The sequence below is a fragment of the Excalfactoria chinensis genome, chromosome 1, assembly GCF_039878825.1.
Source record: "Excalfactoria chinensis isolate bCotChi1 chromosome 1, bCotChi1.hap2, whole genome shotgun sequence".
Lineage (NCBI taxonomy): Eukaryota > Metazoa > Chordata > Aves > Galliformes > Phasianidae > Excalfactoria > Excalfactoria chinensis.
In genome coordinates this window covers 118,979,442-119,004,201 of record NC_092825.1, presented here as the reverse complement: position 1 = coordinate 119,004,201, position 24,760 = coordinate 118,979,442, and the positions used below count along the sequence as shown (strand labels likewise).

General features: G+C 39.3%; 1 protein-coding gene across 1 annotated transcript in view; it reads right to left on the bottom strand.

Annotated features, from left to right (window-relative positions):
• Nucleotides 1-19,720, bottom strand: part of ANOS1 (anosmin 1) — a 125,510-nt gene extending 105,790 nt beyond the window's left edge. Inside the window, exon 1 of the mRNA XM_072351109.1 lies at nt 19,395-19,720. Coding sequence (XP_072207210.1) covers nt 19,395-19,583 — 189 coding nt within the window. The 5' untranslated portion in view covers nt 19,584-19,720. The remainder of the gene's footprint in view (nt 1-19,394) is intronic.
• Nucleotides 19,721-24,760: the final 5,040 nt, after the last annotated feature.

Below are 24,760 nucleotides of genomic sequence, written 5' to 3'. Positions count from 1 at the left end.
CATCTCTCCTGGGCTCTGGTATTTTAATTATCTTTCTGGATACAAATAACTGGCTCGCATTTTTCTTTGGAAACTTGGCTGAGAAATGAAAAGAGCATACCTTTTTATGTAACAGCTAGAACACTTGCCACAGAGGTGTCTCACCAATCCAGAATAAATTTAAGCACTTATGCCCTTTGAAATTACTTTTCAACATGTCTGAGGCAAGACTGAAACCTGACCAGAGAAACTAAAACACACTGTAGAAATAAGTGAATGAGCAAAGTCATAAAGCTCAGATACAAGGTCTACCTCTAGAAAGCAAGATTGCTAATTAAGGGACAATTTAATATATGGGATAATAAAATATGCTTTCATTTCTTCACATCTAAGTATTTCCCCCCTACAAAGCAAGTTTGAAGATCATCCACTGGGGAGGTCATGGAGAGAAGAGGGTTAGTATTTGATGATACCATCCATAAAACACAACAGAATCCCGGAATTCCTTGGCTTCCATCAAGGGAAGATACTTTCTATGATCCTCCATACAAAATACTGAATGCAAACACTTTGTTCCTTTTACAAAATTTATCACTATGTTGTAAATTATGCCTTATGGAAAAATTAAATCCCTAGCAGGGCATTTATCTTGCTTTGCAATGGTTATAATAAGAAATTTAATTGTATAAAGCAAGAAGCAAAAAATCATAAAGTGAACATGACTGAACAAGACTATTTCTCACTGTTAGATAAACAGCACCGGCATTTGCATATATAGCGACTGTTTCCACTATAATCATTTGATTGGGATGCTTCGTTCCATCCAGATAGAAAATTATTAGACTTCAGTCAGTTACACTTTCATCACCTCTAAGCTATATTAAGCCATGTGGCAACTCCAGCCACTGCTAGAAAGCTCCAGATAATATAAACAAGAAGTAGGTTGAGCTACAGGTGAGCTTGGCTCTAGCCCTGCCTCGTGGATACATTTCACATCTATTTAGTTAGTAGTGCTTCCTGGATGCACACTGCAGCTCATCTCTGGCTCTTTCTCCCAACCGGACTTGGGTCCCTGCACTTAAGTTTCGTTTCATCCCAGTCTCCATCCCAGTCTCCTTTTTCTTCAGACTGGAGCCCCAGCTCCACTTAATGGGACACTAACATTAGAGAACACGTTTAATGTATTACCATCATGTACTTGAACAACTTTACAGTGAGGGCTTTATATTAAAACTTGTACAGATGTAACAAAAGAACCTTAACTATGTACATTCCTCTGCCATCCTAAGGAGTGCCTACAAACAATCTAACCTTTTTTCTTTCTTTCCTTCTCTCTTTTTTACTTTAAATAAACTAATGAACAGAAGAATGCATTTTGGAACAAATATGTGGTGACTTTCTGTTACTGTACCTAGTCACCATGGTCACTCACAGTAAACAAAACATACATCCTACTTCGCAGAATCCCCTTCTGTACTTAAACTGTAGAAAAGTAAATGTTGGTTACTGGTTAACCCAAAGTAATTAAGTTAAAGAGGTGACTGGATGTGAGAAATAGTTATAAAACTGATCTGCCTAATAGTTGACTCTGATGACATAACTGCAGTTTGTAAATACAAACCAATGTTAAATTATCATGGATAACAGTTTGAGTAACACTGCAGTTTAATTTTAAACATCTGTATTTACCGCCAGCAAATGCATATCACCAACAATTTAATCAAGATACCAGCAGCAATAGCCTTATGTTTTCTTTTGGATTTACAGAGATGCTGCAATCATGTAAGGCAGTAGCTCTGATCACAATGATAAGGTGGGTTCCTCTTGTGGATGTGTGGAGATGAACAGAACCCCAATGAACTTAACATCTCAAAGTTACCTTTAATTATTGTATGTATCACAGAACATTCTCATAAAAGTTTACATTGAAATATGTAAGTCACAACTTTATATAGGAAAACAAGAGGAGAGGAGAGGAGAGGAGAGGAGAGGAGAGGAGAGGAGAGGAGAGGAGAGGAGAGGAGAGGAGAGGAGAGGAGAGGAGAGGAGAGAAAAAGATCTGAGTAATTACAAAAGCTATTGAGTAAAATCAGCAACCACCACCTAAATTGTGAGACACAACAGTACTCACTGTGTAGCTATTGTCAATAGTAGGTTTCCAGAAGTCAGCAAACAAAATCCAAAGGTCATTACCAGTGAAACAGCAAGAAATTAGTAAATGTGAAAGCTCCTGATTTTGTTTTGATGCATTGTTTTGATTTAATTTGTACCTCCAGTATGCAACACCATTTCTCTTTTTACAGTAGTGCCTTCTCAAATGGATAGAAAAACGACTAAATAAACACAAGCTGTAAAAACAAACCAGCCACAAGAATCCTTGTGTCTCACTTGTGAGTTATGACTGCCTTCTTGTGGTTTCACAGACTTCACTGTTACCACTTCTAAGAATGATCTCAACTGAAGTTTTACTCTATATATCAGAAGTTTATATCAATTTACAAAGGAAGCCAGGATGAAATAAACTTCACTAAGCAGTAGGAGGAAGTAAAGACACTAACACTAACATGAAGACTTTAGAAGTAAATACATAATCTCACAGTAAAACATATACTTTGGTCCAAATCTTGCACACATTTCTTGAGGTTAGGTAATCCAGTTGAGATGAACAATAGCTAATCTAAAGCATGAATAGGCAACATAAAAGATGTCTCATCAACTAATTGTTTCCACGCTCTACTTCAAAAACCCCCACTTCCAACATATTTCTTAAGGTGACTTTTGTAGCATGTCATTAAGTAGATTTTGCTACACAAATGAAATGATAACAGAAGTGTATGCTGGTGGGAAATAAACACTTAACAAGAACAAAACAGACTCCAAAAATGTTGATACTTATGACCTACTTACATACATTTTAGAAACAGAGAAAATGTGAGAAAATATGATTTACCAAAAAAGCAGTAATATTCCAGGTTTCAGAAATGTGCGTAAGTGCTAACCTACTTGACGTTTTAACTGAAAAAGTCAGACCTTATGACTATTCTGTTTAACTACAAGATTATCAGGTAGCAGGGTGATTCCCAACAGTATGTGATGTGGCATACTTATGACAAGCTTCATTCACCTGCACTGCTTACCAGCTGATCATGCCAGGGTCAGCTACAAATACATGAGGGTGTCTCAACACTAGGAATTAGAGTGAGTCGCAGCATATCTGTTGAGCAAAGCAACTGGTGTTGACAGAACTAATGCCTGCATTAGATGTATGCCAAGGTTCCTTATCCCTCAGATTAGTCTGGTCCCACAGACTCAGTACCCATTAACTGTTAGAGCACATTAAGTTCCTGAAGATTACATATTCCAGCAACGTTCATCCAGAAGAAACCTACTGCATGAACTCTTCAGTTGGTCCATGGTGTTAAAAAAGATAATCATGTAACTCAAGGGTCTCATTCAAAACAGACACTCTGATCAACACTAAAAAGCATGTGTAGACACATCCCTGAAACTTTTAACAGCTTCCACAAACACAGCAGAGAAATATTTCAGTTGTTCCTTCTAGACTAGATCTTCCTCATAAGCCATCTTATTTCATGGCCATCCAGAGTACCCACCACTCCCTTCTGGATTTGCAATGGGGTAAGAGTGTCTTACACACTGAAGAAAATAAGAATAAACAAAAGGGTAAAACAACCACATATTGTTAGATCATCTAAAATGTTTAATATAAATAGTTTATAACTGTATAAGAACATGAGATACTCCATGTGGATTGTACTGTCGTGGAGTCATTGTAGAACTGTTAAATGCATTGCACTACATACTGACCACAGGATATTTTTCTGCATTTTCTCATATTCTGTTCTAATACTTATGTGAGGAACATCACTAATGCTTATAGCTTTGACAAAAATACATTAATACAGCCGTCCTTACCAAAACTGACAGTTCTTTGGCACTCACTTTGACTCAAATAGCAGTCAGTATCAAATTTTATACTCATGCTGTTGTACTTAACCTACCAATCATTTCTGATACAATCATATGAAACTAACATGATAAATTTCAGGATTTACTTTGCCTTCTCTTATTAATAGTTTCCAGTATATTAAATATTTCAAATACGAATTGGTACCTGTATCAACTAGAAGTTGGCAAATATACCTATTTCTACTTTAGAAGAAAAATAGATTTCATACATTACCCTTCTCAATAGAAAGAATTTGTGACAAATATCCCCTATGCTATTCTAATTGTCTTGATATACTACTATGAAATGTCTTCTTTTTGAATTGTGAAATGTAACAGGCTCGACAAACATTACTACCAAAATACATACTTAGTTTCAATGTCACAAGTTCTTTCAATATTGTAAAATTGTGTAGAAAAGTATAATCTCAGCACTAAGAAATAGTACAAGTAATGATCATAAAAATTAAATATGCAGTTTAAAATTTTGACTATAATTACACATTGGTGGTTCCAAAGATCCACATATATTTATAAATATTTTTTCTGTATAAAAAACCTATTTCAAAAGACTGTTACTGCATAGCAATGCTCTCAGAAGTAACAAATGTCAAAATCAGCACAGTTGTTGTAGATCTAACAGTTGTATAAAACTGTCTTGGTTTGTTTTTTCCCTGTTGTCTATAAAAAATCAGGCACAGTAATTGAGGTACACTTCACCAGACCCAGGATTTCCTAGTGACATTTGGACAGGTTTTCTGCAGTCATTCGGGAAAGAACGGCCCAAATGAAAATATCTCTTGGACTTGCACACAGTCTAGCCTCACTTCAATCTCAGTGAAAAGCAAGATAATAATGCTAACATACGCTCAGAAAGCACTAATTGAAAGAAACACATGTCAGCCACACTAAAAACAGCTTTCACCACAACAGTTAGAGCAGCACTTCAGGAAGAAGTCCTATTTCCTAGACATGTTTTAATTGCTGCAGTTTTTCAGTATGTCTGCCTTGACTGTAAGCATTACAGGAAGACAGGCAAAATGTAATGGGCACAGTTTAATTAGCCCACAACTTTATTATCTCATATATATAGCATAACCCAGCTACGAATCAGACTCATCTCTCTACAGCTTCTATTGGTTTGGCCCTCAGCCAGTCCATTCCCAATTCAGCTCTCAGTTGTGCAGGAAGCAATCCACACTAGAGCATTATATAACAAAGTGGATGCCAGTTGTAGCTACATATCACACCAGATGATGAGTGTCCCTCTCCTTATTTTATCATTTGACAAAAGGGATGCTATGACCCCTTTCTCTTGTCTTTAGTTGAGTGCTGCTGTCACTCACTAGATCACAGGCCTTTAAATCTTGTTCATATTTGTGCACAGACCACATTTTTATTCGCATGCTCTTTTAAGGAACTGCAAAGGCTCCCAGAACAACAAACGTTGCAATGGCATTGTGTTGACAATGAATGAAAAACAGGTATCATGTGAAGTTACACACAGTATCATGGGACATGAGTCTTTCCACTTGATCCTAGCCAGGACCCTTCTGCCCTGCACAGTCATAATATGCTCCTGCTAGAAGAGACACACTTAATTCACACTGCAATGGATACAATTCATTTGTTCCACTTAGGAGCTTTTTCCAGATTGTTAAGAACTGCATGCCATTTGACACAATTGCTACAGTCCAGTCTTCTACAGCATCCTGCAGCCAATCTTAAACTGTGGGAAAAAGGACCAAAGAAAAGGAGAGGATATGAACATAAAATCTTATTGCTTGAGAAAGATACAAGATACTAAAATTATTCATATCGCCTGCACTACAGGGATATTAACTGGATCTCTCCACAGTGATAATTTTCAGTGGAAGTACTAAGTTGCCACGCTGTATTGTGATAAACCTTTCCATAAACAGAAAGGCCTTTCATGTGCCTGTTTTCAAAAATACAGTCTGATAACTAGCTAATGAAGACATACCATGAAAAGAAAATAAATCTCTCTTCAAGACAGGACTGAAGTATTTGTCATTGACACACGTCTGGTTGCCAGAGATATAGCTACTATGCATAGCAATCGTTTCCTGACAAGTATATCATGTTTCAGACATATCTGGCATTAGGTGAAAGAGTTTAAAATTTGAACAGCTTAATTTGTGTTGAAGTTATTGAAAAGCCTGTAACGTGAGAGGTATCAAAACTCAGCCTAAGTTCCAATCCAAGCCACAATATTTTAAAGAGTCCAGTCAATGGAAACAATTAGACACAGAGTTTTTGAAAAAATTCCACTGGTAGGATCAGAGTAGTTCTGAAGTTTAAGATTTGGTTTTGTGTCTTCAATCTAAACAAAAAACAATAAAGGAAAAGAAAATAATAATGCCCACCTATTGCCAACTGAAGCATCTACAGCTGAAATTCATTCTAGTTATCAACATATTGACTTATCAGCAGACTTATTCTATTAAAATTTTGTTTCTTAATCTTAAATAATCTGTTCTCACAATAATGACATATTTTAGTTGTTCCATCCTTGGAAACCAGATACTGGTGGTATGCTTCAGGAATTCTATCCCTGGATTGTTGCACTGTTACCAGTCTTGTCACCTGTGTAAAGCAATTAGGAAAGACAGTGATGTGAAGTGGGTTGTGATACTATAAATATGTTGATAATATTCAGGTTTGTTTTTCATTGGACTGAGGAGCTCTGCTCGATTTGCTTTCTCAGTGGGAAGGTCATGGATGAGAACAAATTGACTGAGGCTCGATCTATACCAGATGGATCTACTAGGTATGAGTAAGCATCTCAGGGGCATGAAAATTTGACATCTGCTTCTATTATTAAGAGGACAAGTTACGCCTGTTGATGAAGCTTACAGGGATGCCTTGAAATCCCTGGAGGCACCTGGATATATAGAGTAACAATCAGTAACTGGACTGTATCATTTGATAAAAAAAATACTTACTGTCTTCAGTGATATTCTTAGCCCTGGTTACATCAAAATGTCTCTATACCTTTTTATACAATCTGAAAGAATCACTTCTAAAAATATCTCTGCTTGAAGTCAGGGGTTTTAGTATCTGGTAAATAGCTGGTGATTCACTTTTACTTAATCCTAATGGCACAGTAGCATTTACCACCACAATTAATTGTAAAGGATGACATAAATAAATAAAGATGGTATGTAGATAAATTTGTATTTAACAAATTCAATTTAATTTAAACAGTATAATGGAAATTATTTTTATATATATGTGTGTAATATATATATAAATTCTGTAGTTCCAATACATTTTGTACTGGTACTAAGAGTATTTCCACTCAAATCTCCAGAGACATTGCCATCAACTCTAGAGATACTAGACTCAGAACAGTAATGAAAGCTCCAGAAAAATTCTTTATTAAACTACTGATCATGTAAATGAAAGAGCTGATGAGTACCTTTTAAAAAGTTAAGAAATGCCCAGCTAATGAAATTACACGAACTTATACTACATTAACATGTAAAGTTCTTCAGTCTTTAAAATTGAGTCATGCTTTCTACCCTAAAACAAAGGCAGCCATCATATCCTTCAGAAAACTCCAGATGTTCATTTCATTCTACAACTTGGAAAACAGCTGAATTTTGGTTTAATTTTCAAGTCTAGCCCACACTTCTGCTCTTTATTTCTACCTGAGAAAAAGAAGGTTCAAGGGGATTTGAAATACTTATTAGTTGCTGTTAAATCTAATTGTTGCAGAAATTATGGCTTTGGTTCCGTCTAGCTCTCAAATGTATGTTTGTGTTTATCTGTGCTTAAGCAAAATTTTTCACAAGATGAACTAATATGCTGTATGTACAATACCAAAAGCACTCCTACTCCAGTTGGTCAATGAGGATTCACTGGATGAAAAATCCATATAATTAATAAAAGCTTACCACCTTTCACATTTTTCATTCAAATTTATAACTCAAAATCCAAACCCAACAATAAGGAGCTAGTTGCAAAAATCCACATTCTCTTTCTTTCATTATACTGACAAACATCCTATAGCTTATAGTAACTACTATGTGAAGAGAGTCATACACCTCAATAATTGGATGATTTTTGCTTCTTTCTGACAGTTTTTTAATGCCAAACACTCTTTCCACCTATTGCAGGTCCAGAATGCCCAAAGGGGAAAGAAGCCTCAAGCTCAATACATTCACTTCCCTTCCCAAAATTGCTAGATATTAATCAAATGTCAACATATAAACTCTTTTTGACTAAGAAAAATGGGAACAGATAATGATGTGATTCATTTTTATCTAGCTGTAGTTCCACGGTAACATGATTTCATTGTATTCAAGAGTTACAAACTTCATATAACTTTAAAAAACAAACAAACAAACAAACAAAACTTATTGAATTTGTTTTTATATAAGAACATTAATTATGAAAAAAAAAAATAGTCATTGTATTGGGACTCTATTGTTATTGTTATCTCTCCTCAGATTTCAGCTATTAGTTTCCTTACAAATTTATCCATCCATGTTCTAAATTCCAACAAAATCCAAAGACCTATGTCAAGTGAGGTTAAGAAATGAATTTACAGTGCTTAAGATCAAAAAAGCCTAGAGGTCTGATTGGAATATTTTTGTTGTACAAAGAAATTAACAGTTTCAAAACATCACCAATTCACCACAGATGATGTATAGCCCTGTATCTGTGCTTTAAAACATGAGATGAGAAATCATATTCATGGGTATGAAGTGCAGTTAATGCAAATATATCTTCCCCAAAGAGTAATCCATAAGGAAGAAAAGCAAAACTATTCTTATAAATTCCAAGAATGAGAAGGAAAATCAAACTATGCTTGCACTGTATCAAATGAGCACATTATTCTTTTATAATCTTCACCAACAACTTTAGTCTCTGGCTCTGTGTAAAAAAGATATCTACTTTAAAACAATCATTATTTGCCTCATATTATCTTGTTATATCCATAGCAGCTAGAATGGAATTTTCACAGGCAACAAAAGCATGAGTTCTTTATTACCTTGGCTAAGTGTGCAGTTTGACAGTAGAGAAATTATAGTGGCAGTAGTTCATCAAACTTCTGACTAGGAAGAGTTTTGCAGTAGACAGAGCCCAATATTATGTCTAGAGAGGCAAACAAGCTTTGTCTAATGTATGGAAATATACCAGGCATACAGCTCTTCTCTCATCACATGACCAGACTTCCTGTGCATGTGCAATCCAGTAAATCCAGCACTTCTGAAAAGGCGTGGAGTGCACACATAAAAAGATTGAAATTTTTCCCTGAAGAACTGGAATCATTATTTAATCCAAAACACATGTAAGCGAATCACAGTATTGATTAACTCAAGATAGTAGGCTGCCACCAACAGAACCTCTGTCTGGATAAAAGCTCTCCGGAGCAACATGATAATGTTTGGAGAGCAGGAATTGTTCAGACAGCAAAAGTAGCCTGTTCCTTTCTACCTCTTTTCTCACAAAAATGAGATAGTCATGGTTAAAGAATCTAGGAAAGACAAAAAGAAAAGCAAACCACCATCATCCATACACAGCTTAACTGCCTTCACCCTGCCAAGATACTTTTAGTAAAACACTGGACAAAACCAAGGTGAATAGAAGCTAGCCAAATGTCAGCACAGTTGTCTGACAGGCTGTACACTTCAGCATCACTGGCCTAGAACAAACAATATTTGCTTGCATTGGACAGGTAAATGACAGCACTCTGAATCAACTACATCTTCATGGTGAATTTTCTTGAAGGTGTTGTTTGTAAGCATTCTTCCTGAAAAGACCGAAGAACTTTCAAACCACATTTTTACTAAACCACAAATAAAAATAATTAGCCTTTCCAAATCAGGTAAAACCAAAGCAGCTCAGAATTAGCTGAAGTTAGAAGTATTCACAAACAATGCTTACTGTGCCCACTGTATCCATAACAGAGCAGTTAACTATTCTGAGTCCTAGTTTCAAATAATTTACTCTTTAGTCTCAATAAATCAATGAAGTCTACAAATCCCTCTACCCTGACACAGGTGGTTTTTTTTCCCAGCTTTGTCTTCCCCATTGTGTGCTTACTGGAGGTCATCTTTGTCCAGCTTTCTCCCTTTTGAGACTGTCTCTTCATTTCCTTCTCCTTCAAGTTCTGGGCCATAACTTCCCCTAGTAATCTCAGCTGCTGCCAGGGGATTTACTCCTTTTGCAGATTGAGTCAAGTCACTTCTGTTTTAAAACATAACGCAAAATACAAACCAAGGGAAAATAAAGAAATAAATCCAAAATATGCAGTGTTCATAAGGGTATAAGATGTAGATGTTTTCCTGTATTATGTTTTTGATTAATAAACATGTTTAAACGATTTAGACATCAAGTCTCTTTGACAGTCTAGAGAAACACTGATGAAAATATAGTTCAAAGAAGTCTATGGAAATTTTTATATAAACTCCGGGCAGAGATTATTCCCCAAATGTAGAACTATTCTCTGGTATTCTTTCTGGTGGATGAAAATGAACACAGTCTATTTTCAAGCTATAACGGTCCTCTTACCTTTCAGCACCCCTAGTTCTCCACCTTCATATGTGATCTCTTGGACATTAAAGGATCAAAAAAAAAAAAAAAAAAGAAAGAAAGAAAGGGGATACAACTACATTTGGGTTAGCAAGTTCACAGCATTCTTCTTTGCTGACAAAGGCTGCATAGGTCCAGTGTTTATACATGAACCTGATCCAGCTGAAATCAACAGTAGGCTTTTCATAGACTTCAAAGGTTTTTGAGATTTAAGGCCTTTTAAGGCTTAGCTATTAGAAAGATCGGAAAATGAAGATGCTTGGTGTAAACTCCTAGTCAATAAAGCTTTTGGAGCAAGGTTTATATTTGTTAGGCACTGATTACTTAACATAATTTTGAACGCATATTTTCTATTATATCATAGTCTTGATCATTAATAGTACTTCTAATTTTTAAAAACTACAGTTGCAAAATAGTTGTACTTTCTTTCTGTTTACAGAAGGTAGAGATGTACTCAAACCCAGATAATCACAGAAAGCAAAAAGTCACACAGAACAGCTACTGGGGATGCAAACCAGATAATGAATAATAATCTCTATTTGTAGATACACACAAATTCAGAACTCAGTCTTAAGAAATTTGCCCTTTGCAAAATGGCAAATGTTCAGCATCTGGCAAATCAATCTGTTTTTCAAGCTGCCTGAGGAATGTATTGGGTTATTTTTATTGTAGGACAGTTACTAAACAAAACACACTTAAATACAGTAATAGAGACAACTAATAGACAGACAATAGCTTAATAATACTACAAACAGTATCTAGTTTATAACCTATCTTTCCATACCTTTTCACTACTTTCAGTATTAAGTGGGTATATGTTGAAATGGAAAAAAGATTTGTCTTTGAAAAAATCACAGTATTTCTCTTTCAGAAGTTTTCTAATACTTTTCAAAACACACCTCCTTTCCCTCAACATACACCTTTGACATTAAAAATATGACTACGCACAGAACGTCTACCCCAAAATGCAATGCTCAAAATTATATTAACAAATTAGAGAAATCAAAATTCCTAGATAATAATGGCCAGGGTCTATAATCCTTGAGCTCATACTGACTGTGAAGGCCTTCACTAATGCAAAAGAGATTTGAGTCTGGTCATGAGAGAAAGTCATACACCCATCCTGTATGTGACTGCAAAGACTAACTGGGAATCTATTCCCCAGTGCAGATTCTCAACACCTAGAATAGCGTAGGTGTCTTCTATAGCTGTAGCTATCATTATTCAGAATGAACATTCAGTCTTCAAAAACTTTACATAAGATCACATTAGAAGATCTGTGCATCTCTTGTTCACGATGGCAGATATCTATAATATGTGCACACCAAATGTCAGAATAATTATCCAGACCATATGCCATCTGAACAATAAAAACAGAAGAATAATCTTAGTTTTACAATTTTTTAATGAAATCATCAAGTAACAGCAAATGTTCAGATTTGTCTGTGGAACAAAATTAACAGCTGCGTGCTTGTAAAGAGACATATGAAAGTCAGAATTATTTAATACAAAGACTATTTTTGGAAAGGGGATGAATACTGAAATGGCAATACAAGCAGATGACACACATTTCCTAAGTAGTAACTTGCAGAAAAGAATATGAACATGGCCTTGCAGGCCTACATCTGAGTGCCTGGGCAGCCTATGAATTGAAACTTAAGCATTCCATGATTAAAACACAATATGCCTCCTAAGTAGCAGAAGTAGTGTAGGTATTTTCAAAAGACTCTATTTAGTATGACAGCTGCTCCAAAAGTAATGTCTCCTATTTTATTACGTTGGTTCATGTCAGAGGTGGATGTTGGTGGTACTGAAGTAGAAGCTAAACCTTCCTGGCAATATTTCATTACAGAATCACAGAATTGCAGGGGTCGGAAAGGCCCTCAATAGATCATTGAATCCAACCCCCCTGCTGAAGAAGGTTCCCTACAATAGGTCACACCAGTAGGTTTCCAGATGGATCCTGAATATCTCCATAGAAGGAGACTTCATAACCTCCCTAGGTAACTTGTCCAGAGCCCTGTTACCATAAAGAAGTTTTTCATGTTTGTAAGGAACTTCTGCTGCTCAAGCTTCAGGCCATTGCTCCTTGTCCTATTGCTACACACAATCGTGTTACATTTTGTTTCCATGTGACAGATAGCAGCAGAGGAGCAGTATAGAAAAATGGTGTTTAATGTGGATGTGCAAATGAAGCAAAGGTGTGTCACTGAATTCCTTCATGCAGGAAAAATGACACCCACTGACATTCATTGACGCTTGCTGAAAGTTTACAGAGACCAAACAGTGGATGCGAGCACAGTGAGGTGGTGGGTTGTACATTTCAGCAGCAGTGACAGCAATGTGAAAAACTAGCCATGTTCTGGATAGCCAGGCACAGCCACAAAATTAAGGGCATCTCCATCAGCTCATTTGCACAAATCAGCAAATTATGACCAAGGGACTGTGTACAGAGCTGAATATCTGCTTAAAAGTGTTGAAAACAACAGTGACTTTGGAATATCACAAGTTTTACAACAGGTAGATCTCACAAATCCTCACACAGGAACAGAAGGAACTCCATGTGCAAGATTGTCAGGATCGAATGAATCAAGTTGCAGTCAACTGCTCAACATCCAAGCGGAGACTGGTGACAAGTAGCATTCCTCATGGATCAGTGCGGGGACTTCTGTTATTTTACATCTTGTTAGGTGAAATGGACAATGGGATGAAGTGCACCACCAGCAAGTTTGCAGACAATACCAAGCTGAGTGGTGCAGTTGACACCCTAGAGGGAAGGGATGCTATTCAGAAGACAGGCTTGAGAGGTGGGCCTACAACAACATCACAAAGTTCAGCAAGGCCAAATGCAAGGTCCTGCACCTAGGTCAGGGCACTCCCAAACACAGATATGGTTTGGGTGTAGAATGGCTTGAGAGCAGCCCTGAGATTTGGAGGTGTCAGTTGAAAGTTTCAACATGAGCCAGCAATGTGCGTTTGCAGCCCAGAAGGCCAACTGTATCCTGGGTTAAATCAAGAAAAGAGCAACCAGCAGGCCAAGGGAGGTGATTCTGCCCCTCTGCTCTCATGAGACTTCACCTGGAATGCTGCACCCAGTTCTGGGGCCCCCAACAAAAGAAGGACATGGATTTGCTGGAGCAGGTCCAGAGAAGGGCCACAAAGATGATCAGAAAGCTGGAGCACTTCCCCATGTAAGGACAGGCTGAGAGAGCAGAGGACTCTTCAGCCTGGAAAAGGATCCAAGGAGACCTCAAAGTGGCCTTCCAGTAACCTGAGGGGGCCTACAGAAAAGCTGGGGAGGAACATTTTATAAGCCAAGTAGCAATAGGACAAGGGGAAATGGCTTTGAACTGAAAGAGGGTAGATTTAGACTAGATATTAGGAAGATACTCTTCATTGTGAGGTTGGTGAGACACTGGGACAGGTTGCCCAGAAAGGTTGTGAATAAAACCCTCCCTGGAAGTATTCAAAGCCTGGCTAGATGGGACTTTGAGCAACCTGGTCTAGAGGCCAAGCCTATAGCAGAGGGTTGGAACTAGGTGATTTTAAATGTCCCTTCCAACCCAAACCTATGAATATAAAACTGAAAGCGATAGTTTCCTGGATTGCATCATTTGAGATGACAAAATCTGGTGTCACTACGACAATCCAAAACAGCTGCCAATGAATTAGCAAAATGTGAATTCCCCATTGAAGGAAAGGCTCCAGATAGAGCCCTCAGCAGGTAAAGTAATGTGCGCTGTCTTCTGGGATAGGAAAAGAGTGATCCTTTTGGATTTCCTGGACAAACCATAAACTCTGACAGCTATATGGTAACACTGATTAAGTTGAAGACTCAAAATCAAGTCAGGTCAGAGAAGAAAACTTTTCTTCTCTAACACGATAACCCCAGGCTCCATGCCAGCTTGAAGACCACGGAGTGCACTGCCAATCTTAGCTGGATCATCCTACCAAACCCGTCATATAGGCCAGATTTGGATCCTTCTTACTTCCATCTGTTCAGGATGATGAAAGATGGATTGTGTGGGCAACATTTTCATAAAGATGATGCTGTCATAACAGCTGTGAAAATGTAGGTCACCTCCACTGGTGTAGATTTTTACAAGCGCAGCATGCAGGCTCATGTTCATCACTGATGAAAATGCATAGCTAATGGCAGTAACTATGTCAAAAAGTAGTGTTCTGAAGCTAAGAATTTGCTCTCTTAAACAGTGTGATTGTGCTCTTTCTGTCTGTTGCAGGTCAATAAGAAACAAATAGGAGCCACTACATTAAGAGTGACCTATGTAATTTAAAGTTTTCAAATTATTCAAGACAGTTACAATGAATTATTTCTTCACAATCTTAGTCTTCTCTGCAGCAGGATACAAAGAGACATATTAGTCCTAGACTTTTTCAGTTTGGCCTACAGGTTCCATCTGGAATTGATTGCAGGTTTTTGCAGGTGCAATCACTTTGGAGTTACAAGCAATTTGAAGTCAGATGTGCTGGCATTTAGACAACTAGCTGCCTGACTTGTAGGTAAAATCTGGCATTGCCTATCTAGAGGTAATCACTTGCACATTATTTGCTTGAAGGTATAAAATCTGAGAACTTTTAATTATTTCTTTAAAAGAATGGCCTGGTTTCCCTCAGAAACTTCAGTTGTTCTTATAGGCCATACTCTATAGGAAACATGGAAAGCAAACTCCTACCACTACACAGTTATCAGTCATTCAACTTCAACTTTTAAGGCTTTACTGCTCCCTCTTATAGCCATTACAAATTATGCAAGAAGAACTGTCAGCTTAAAGGAACATGTTTCCATATTCAAAAACAAATTTTGAGTTAGCATAAGCCAATCTAGCTTGATATTTATGAAGTTGTAATTCTTAGCTCATTACTACTAGATTTATACTGTCCCAGTTAAGAGGGAAAAATCTCACACTATTTTCCCTTTTATCACAAACCTGGCTTACCATTTGAGGGATGTCTACACTGTAACAAAAAGTTAGACTGTAACTCATCTAGTATTCAAGAAGTTCAGCTTAGGTATGAATACAGAACCCCTATTTGATCAAGTTCATCTATACTTGTTAGTACATTTTTAATCAGCGCCCACCTTGGTGAGTTTAAAGCAATACCTCATGAATGGTAATTATTATAATTCTGGATCACACTATATATGTGTATACACACATATATGGATTTCCCTATTAATAATAATAATTCGCCAAGATTCAGTTCACAGCTGAAGACTACGAACACAAAACACTACAGAGATATGAAGATATCTAAAAAACTAAGGGGAAAAGAGCATCTTTTTTAGCACTAGCATTTTGTTTTTCATACATAGACAACCATAAAGGACCATTTATGATCATACATAAACTAATACAAGAAACTGATAACACTGAGAGTGCATTTAAAAGCACTGTATCTTTAAGATGTAATTACTCCTATTGTCTGTTCCAGTCACCACTTCTGATCCAGTGCTAGGCTCCCCAGTACTCAAGAGATGCAGACTTACTGGAGTGTATCCAGAAAATCCCACTATGATTGAAGGACTATAGCATCTCTTGTAAGAGTAGAGACTGGGAGAGCTTGGTTTGTTGTGCCTGCAATAGAAAAGATTCTGGGGTTATCATCATCATTTATAACTATCTGATGGAAGGAAATAAAGAGAACAAAGCTAGATAAACTCTTCTCAGTGGTGCTACTAACCAATCAGTGGACTACAGGAAAATGAAACACGGGGGCTTCTCTCTGAACATCAGGAAGTTTTTGTTTTGTTCTCTCTTCTTACAGTGAAGGTGAATGAACACAAAAAGAGGCTGCTCAGAGAGAGCTTGTGGAGTCTCCATCCTCTTAGATATTCAAAATCTGATTGAAGATGGCCCTAGCCAACTTCTTCTATCTGACCCTGCCCAGGAGGACTGAACTAAATCCCAGAAGTGCTGCTGGAACCCTACTCAGTGACTCTGTGAGCATGTGGCTATGGCTTCTCCCTGTTCCTGTGACTCTACGCATCACACATGGACAGTCTTACCACTAACTACCAACAACTTCTTGCTGCTACAGTTGATTCATCCTCTGTCATGTTATGCTCTTCTCTTCACTCCTGACCTGGCACAGAAGATATCCACCTCCACTACCTGAGCCTATTTAACAAGCTGTATGTATAAAGCAGAAAGACGTTTGAGAGGTCTGTAAGATACAACAACTAAAATCCACAAGCTCATAGGTCCAAGTAACCACTGTTCATTCTCCACAGTACTGTACATTTAACCTACAAGCTTACTGTGAAATTTACCTTAAGCTTATTCACAAATAAAACTTTCAATCAAGCTGTTTTCTGAACCTGGCTGAGAAGACAGACAGTAGAGGTTAAAATCCAAACTGTGCTTTCACTCAACTTGAAACTGGAATGCTATAGGCCGTTGCCATGCCTGCTCCCTCAAAATGGGAAAAGTTCATCAATACTAATACCACAGATGGGATAGGCTACATCCATGCACAAAATGCATGTATTTAATACAGACATAAAATATTGTATATGTAATGTATATGTATTTCCTACATATATAACCCATGTACTACATGTATAACCCATATCTCCCTTACTGATCATATATGCCCCTTGTTGTGATCTCTGCCTAGAATTCTCCAAATTATCAAAAACTGGAAAACTCCTGTGAACTGTATAGCAAAAAGTGGTGCCTGTTTATCAGGCATTCTGAAGATCATACAGTTTAGATTTACGCAACTCCTTCTTCTAGCTCACAGCAATAGACTACATGGAAAACAAAAATCAATTCTCTGACTTGTGTCTTGGTTAAAATAATATCCTGCTGAGAATGCACCTTCAAAATGGGCTTATAACTAATTCCCAAACATAACTTAACAAAAACACCAAGAGTACGCCTTTCTCAACCTTCTCAAACAGAGACAGTAAAGAAAAGTGAGTGCAGGGGGAAAAATAGTGAAAAAACCTTGTGGAAAAAAAATGAAAAATATCAACTGCCATTCAAACAAGGCAAACAGCAGTTAGAGAAGCAAATGATTATTTCCTCTCGATACTACTCACCCTCATTCCCCGTGAAGACCACTGAAGTGCATTTGGCCCAATGAACCACGTGACATGAACTCTCTGACATGTGGTGAAGTCCTCCAGCAAGCATCTATTTGCTATCTCCATGACCTCCCACCATTGAGGTGGAACTTAAAGCAGTGCTGGGAAATGAGTGGGTCACTTCTTTCAAATTTTGTTCTAACTGTGGGATACTACAGTTCTTTTCTGATCCTGTTGGGAGGAGCTGGTGTTTGGTTCACTTCAAAGGTTGAATCAGATTACAAGATAAGTGGATATCTCTGCAATGAAAAGAACTCCAGAGACTGCAGCCAGTTTAGATGAAAACGGAGGGGCAGGAGGATGGCTGTGTTAAAAAGGAGGAAGAGAAAATGAGAGGAATATTCAACGCTCTAGGAAGTCTACTTGGGGGAACATCCAGTCCTCCCTGTACAAAACTCTCCTCCTTTCCTTCATTAACTTCTATAAAAGAGAGCACTTTATCTTCCAAACATTTACAGTTTCATATCTTGCAAGAGTTTAATCCCTGGTAATTTAGATAAATTACCATGTGCTTTAGCACGTTGGGGTTAAAACTGCAAGATTTTCACTGATTACAGAAAGACAGCCAGTTATTAAGTCCTAACTGAGTAATTTGCAGCTTATTTCACCCTGGCTAATTAAAATGTAATCACTATTGTTTGGCAATGTGCATTCTGTCAGCAGTTTTAAGTCAGAAAAGAAATCACGCCAAGAAAACATAGGCACATACAAAGAAAAAGCCTTTCACCAGGAACTGGCTTGATCTAAACTGCCTCGTTAGCGCTTCGTTAGCCACTGAAACTGTAAAACAAATAAGTTACAATCTCCTGACAACGCAATAACCGCTCCCGAGATAATGAACTATTTTAACGATCCCTGCTCTTCTAAGGGATGTAAAGAAGCGGGGCCCGCGCTGACAAGCGAGCTCTTCGTCGCCCCGGACCCGGCAGAGCTGCGTCGGAGCTTCAGCCCGGGCAGCGCGTCCCTTCGCCGGGGACGCTCCGTCCAGCTGGGAGCCAGCCACAGGCACCGCTGTAACAAACACGTTAAGCTGTCCTTCCACGCTTTTCTTTTCTGCTGTCGGCTTACCCTTAAGTATCTCACCCGACAGCCTTTTGTGCCAACACCTTAAAGCTACTTTATCCCTCAAAACATTGGGTTCCAGTTTCTGATTCACGGAGACGCACGGGGAAGGCGAGGAGCGCGCTGTATGTAGGGCTGCGCTACCCCGAGGTGGGGCGGCTGCGATTTCCCAACAGGCTAAAGAACCCTTCCCAACACAGACCTGGCTGCTACCGAGCGAGCAACACAGCTGGTCCGAGGGCTTCCGTCATTCCTTTAGCTCAATGCTTGGATACTTTAGAACAGGTGAGGATGGAAGAAGGGAAAGGCGCTTGTTGGATGGGGAAAAACAGACAGGCACTCACCTCCCATAGTCGTTTTAGGAGATTTCAAGGCTATCCCCCACCCCACTCCCATTCCGTTAGCCAGAAGCGCGCCTATACATTCCAGGGACACCTGCGAGGACCCGGAGCGCCCGGCCCGCATCCCACCGCCCCGCGGGCAGCTGACACGCGTGTGCCGCGCCGGGAGCGCGGGCGGCCAGAAGAGCTGCTGCCTCCTCCCTGCGACGGAGAGACTGACGCCGCGGGGCCGTGCCCACCTGCCCGCCGCCGTCGCACGGAAAGCCGTCCCGAAGTTTACCCCGGAGCGCTCCGGCCCCCGCAGTCCTTAAGGCCGCGCCGGGCTGGCAGCGGGGGCCGAGTGTCCCCACGCGGCGCCGTGCCCCTACCTGGAAATGCTTGAAGAAGGCGGAGATACGGGTGATCTGCAGGCTCAGGCACCTGGAGGTGCATCTGGCGGTGGAGAATGCCTCGTCCTGCCTGCGGGCGGTGGCGGCCCCCGGGCCGGCGGGGCTGCCGCTGACGGCCGTCACCCAGAGGAGCAGGGCGAGGGACACGCCGGGCGCCCTCCGCACCATCGCTCCGCGGGAGGGGAGGGCAGAAGGGCGGCCGGGTGCTGCAGGCTGAGCTTCTGCTCGCCAGGCGGGTGCCGGGCTGCACTGGGGGCAGACAGCTCCGCGCCGCAGAAACTAAACAAGAAAGTTCAATCATTCAACTCTCCTCACCCCCTTCTCTCCCTCCCCTCGGCCCACAGCCCTCCCCCGCTCGGCGGCGGGCGGGCCGAGGCTGACAGCGGCCGCGCCATTGGCTGCGCCGAGCGGCAGAGCCGGGGCGGGCGGGCGGTGTGGCCGCGGGCAGGTCGGCCGCTGGGAGCGGGGTTCCCGCTGCGCGCCGCCACCTGTGGGCAGCCGGCGGGCAGGAGCTGAGCGCTGCGCCGTCACACAGACGCAGTCATACACGTAGGGGCCGGGGGAGCGACCTGCGGGGGTGCCCGGCCGATGGGGTGCTACCCGTAGCAGCGCACCGCTGCTCGGCCCACCCTCTGTTGCATACAGGGACGGGCGAGGACGTGGTAAAATGACTTTTTGAAGCGCGGTGCGCTTACGTGGTGAGCGTGTTTGTCCCAAGGTGGAAGCCGTAAAGGCTTTCCTGAAGAGAATTATTAAAGAATGAAAGTGTACGAGTTATCGTACCTCTGGGTAGCAGCTGCAAAATTAAAATACCGTGTTTGGCTTTAAAATGGCTCCCACACAGTATGTAGCAACTCAGGTCCCTTCTGTTCCTTCAGCTCCTGCGTGCGGTGGTATGTAGCACAGAGGTTACGCACTGCATTCCTCCCCGCACGTACAATGCACGGACTCCTCCCGCTGCAAGTATGTGCTGTGAAAGAGCAGCGGGTTCTGCTCGCACTGCCATCTCTAGTTTGGGCCTCCTGAACCTAAAAACCGAGCGCAAGCTGAAGTGTGTCTTCAGGCTATTGCAGGGGACGTGGTACAAGGTGCTAGTTGTAGTGGCTATTAGTAGTTCTTGCTATAATACTACTGCAAATAATTGCATAACATGGTTATCAGGCACTGTATTAAACACAGTATAAAACAAGCTGTAGCATAAGCTAAGTGTGTTTTAGGAAAGTCACCTAAAATCTCATCAAAATACAGCAGTCTTTGACAGGTCTTATACTAATTCTGCACGGTAACTCATTTCTTAGCATGTGATCCAATGTACGCAAATGTGAAGTAAAGCATGTACCCCAGTGATTACAGGCACATATGTATATGTAACAAACCAATGTGTATGCATAAAACAGAAAATCAATGTCTGTTAAATCTAGACTAAGAAATCAGCTGTTAAGCTGCATGAGCAACGTGAGATATAACTGGATGTGAAACAAATGTAGTTTAGATGTTACTTTGCAGCTCACAGTGTCTGAGCTGAATTCTCTTGTCAATTGACTCGAAAGCACTGGAGATAAGCCAGTAGGCTGCATTCACTCCTGCAAGTGTTAACAAATCGCAGTGACAGTTTGTGTCCTTCCATGCTGGAGGGAACACAGTAACCAGAAGAGGTCACCTGCCACTTCCTGGCTTAGAAGCCTCCCCACTGCGTGCACTGCATGAGCATTCTCTGCAGGCTGCTTTGGAAATGAGGCAAGGAAGACTGCCTCAGCAACACCTGCAGAAGTCTTCCTCATCTGTGGAGCTGGAATGATCACCTGCAGCTTGCGATGAGTAGAAGTCGTAGGTGAGCCAGAAACAGTGATCCCAATTCAGACTCATTTCTTGCTGCCTAGAAAACCAGTTAGGGTTCTGCTGGCAGCAGCTGATGAGTTTAGCCTAATTTGTGTTGGAAAAGAATAAGGAACCACATAATAGAACATCACAGAAGTAAAGCACAATCCTAGCACTACTGTGACAAATAGCAATGAGGCCATTCAGGCTTCAATATTCAGAAATTCCCAGTTCCTAACAAACTTTCACACTGATTTTATTAAGCCTTAACTGAATTCTTTGTAACTTTTTGCCTTGAGTCAGGAAAAGACTGATTCATAGTGTTTACAGACGCACCAAACGCTTTCAACTTTTGCCATATTTCAGCAGATAATACGAAGTGCCTGAAATATATATATATATAACCATCTATAAATCAGACTACAGATCTGGAGGGGGCAGATGGTTCTATAGATATATCCACAGTGTTAGTGCCAAAGCAATTTATTTAGTGTATTACAGATTTAAGTAAAAGGGTAGGAATCCTGCTTCTTTTGTTTTATAAAGCCTGGCAGCAAAGGGCATAGAGGCCTTAAAAAAATGTAAAAGTTCATGAATACACAGTTTACTCAGTTGCTTGTGTTTGAAAGGTCACGGTTACAGAGATCAGCAGTGCAGCCTGTGAATTTCTTTTAAGCGAGGGCCGACTTGGTTAGCACACAAAAGGCTGGCTGTTCAGTGCCAGCAGAACTGAATTCACACAGGTCCTGTTCCCTTGCAGGAGATTAAGAAACAGCCTCCTCAGCTCAGTAATTCTGTGGGTAATCAAAACCCGCCATGGGCTAAATATCCAATAGACTGAAAGATAAGATATGCATATTTGTAAATACAGTTGTATGAAGAGGTTAATCAATTGGATAATAGAATACACAAATGTGGAAATGAATGAAATACAGGAAGCAAGCAATCTTAATAAAGATTATCATTAAATCTTTTAATTATCCAGACATTTTTGGACCTTTCAGAAGTCCCAGGTGATAAGAGTTGTAGCCTTGTAAGATAGAAAAGATTCCCTTTCTTTGAATATTTCTTAATGCTTCTTGCAATTATGCTTGGATTTAGATTTGTTTTCTGAATCATAAGTTATTTTCCAGATAACATTTGTTATTTACTTATGTATGACATGCCTTATTTTTCTTTTTATTAAAATAAAATCCATAACCACAACAGTAGGCATAATAAGCACATTCTTACATTTTGACTGCTGTTATTTTTTATCAACAAATGAAAATAAATAATCTTTCAATATTAAAAGTAGTAGAATTGGTACCAATAAATTATTTCAAATTCTGAATATCGTTATTATTTGAAGAAATATAGGGCTTGCTGTCCTATCTGTACTTCAAACCAGGGTGATATGTGCTTCTCACAATGTAAACACAAGCTGTTTAGGAGACCGGCTTTGCAAAACTAGGGCTGATTTTTTACAGGAGACAGCGCCACATACTGGTTTTGCGAAGTGATTTATTTCTCTTTAATGACTTGGTTTAAATCGATTTTACATCAAGCTGACTGCACCTTAAGTAATTTTTACTCATTATATGGTAATTACCAATAGTAATATCTAACTGTATGAAAACAGAGAAAGGATATAATATAAAATAATAATAATAATAATATAATTGTAAGACAATGATTAAGTTTATTATCATAAATAACCCTGACGTGCCATTATTTACTCGACTTTCTCTGTTGTTAATTATTTTATGTTTAAAAAAAAAAAAAAGTGATTATAACTTCCAGTACAATTTTTGAACAATAATTTCAATAAGCACATTTATTTCCAAGAGCATTTTCTGCATAAGAATAAAATAAAATAAAATAAAAATTCTAATCAGAAACTTATTACCTAAACTCTTCACCTTGGAAACAAGTTGCTTGCCTGTTGAAGTCTGCATGGATTTTCCAGGGTTCATTTCTTTAATTCAGTAGTACAACTTATGTTTGAGCTGCGTTGGGTTTTCAAAGGGCAGTAACCCATTTGTTTTTGTGAATTCATAGGTATGGGTACAAGAAAGTATTAAATCTCGCCTACGCTTTGCATTCAGTTCATTAGTATTCAGGACATACATGAGGAAGTTTATGTATTCAAGATATATATATTAAGTTAGAGATAGTATTAGATGCTTTAAGTCTATTTTAACGTTGCTTACAAAACTGCAAAGCTGTGGGAGATGGCTGACCTACCTGTGATCTTTTGATTGTGATTTCCTGCTAGCAGTGGCTCACCAAAGAAACTACAGTAATAAGAATTCCACTTCGTAGTGGTCTTTAATTTGCTGTTGAGCTTTGAATCCAGCCTGTGTCTGCTACTGTTTACTGCTGCTCAAAGGAGGAATTTACCATGTAAAATGAAATCATTTTGAAAGATGTTTCCGCAAAATTGTTTCTTTCTGCAAGTGAAACAATGGAAGCTAGAACTGACATTGAAAGCTAAATGAATTTGAGCCAGAAATTATGCCTTATGTGGTGAAATCCTGATGCTTTTGACCACGAGGATGAAGCAGACTCTGTGATTCTGCACATTCCTTCAAGGACCAAATGCAACTTAGTTCCAATGCTAAGGGCAGTTCAGTCACTCTTGAGACTTACTGTGCCCAGCTCTGGGCTCTCAAGGTTTAATTCCTTCCACATGGGATCCATGAAGTCACACACAATGTCCTGGAAATAGATGACTTTCTGAGTATTAGTTTGAGGAACGGGATTTTGCATAGTTCTAACTTAGGCCTGTGAGCAAACTCCAGAAACCTGTATCTCGTATTGTTGATACTCCTTGGTGAAGAACTGCAGTCCTTATAATAGTACTTTCTGCCAGGAGAATATCAATTTTTGGAGTTACCATTTTCTCTTGTACAAGGGAAATCAGTGGTTGGTAGTAGGAGCATAGTCAACAGATGCCTTTCTAAATATTGCTGGTGAAAAAAAGAAATTTTAATTTCTTATTTTAATTGATTTTAAAATATGCAGTAGCCTTATCATGTATGTGCAGGAAACACAAGCATAGTAAGTTATAAGGAGGGGTCTGGAGGAATGCAGTGAGATAGCTTGAGAGAGATTCATTAAACACTCTTCCCAAACATGAAAAGAAGCATACCAAAAAGCATGAAAATGCTCTTTTAAAAATAAAAGGGTGAAAAATATATGCTGACACCAACGGTTGGCTGTAAGGACACAATTCTTCACTGCTGAATTAAAACAATGGCATTTTAATGTAGTGCAGAAGAGGAAAAAAAAAAAAAAAAAAAAAAAAAAAAAAAAAAAAAGTACAAAGGGAGATGACTAGGGAAACAGCCTTTGCCCTGTTTGGACAAATGAAAATGTTCTTGTACCAAGAACATAGAAAAGAAGTCATAGTATTTAGATGGAAAATGATAACAGACAAGAGTTTAGGTGTGTGAATGAGAAGAACTGAATATGAGAGACATTCCCCAGTACAAAAAAGGCAGGGAGAAGAAGGGCACAGAGCATATCCCCTATGAAGAAAGGCT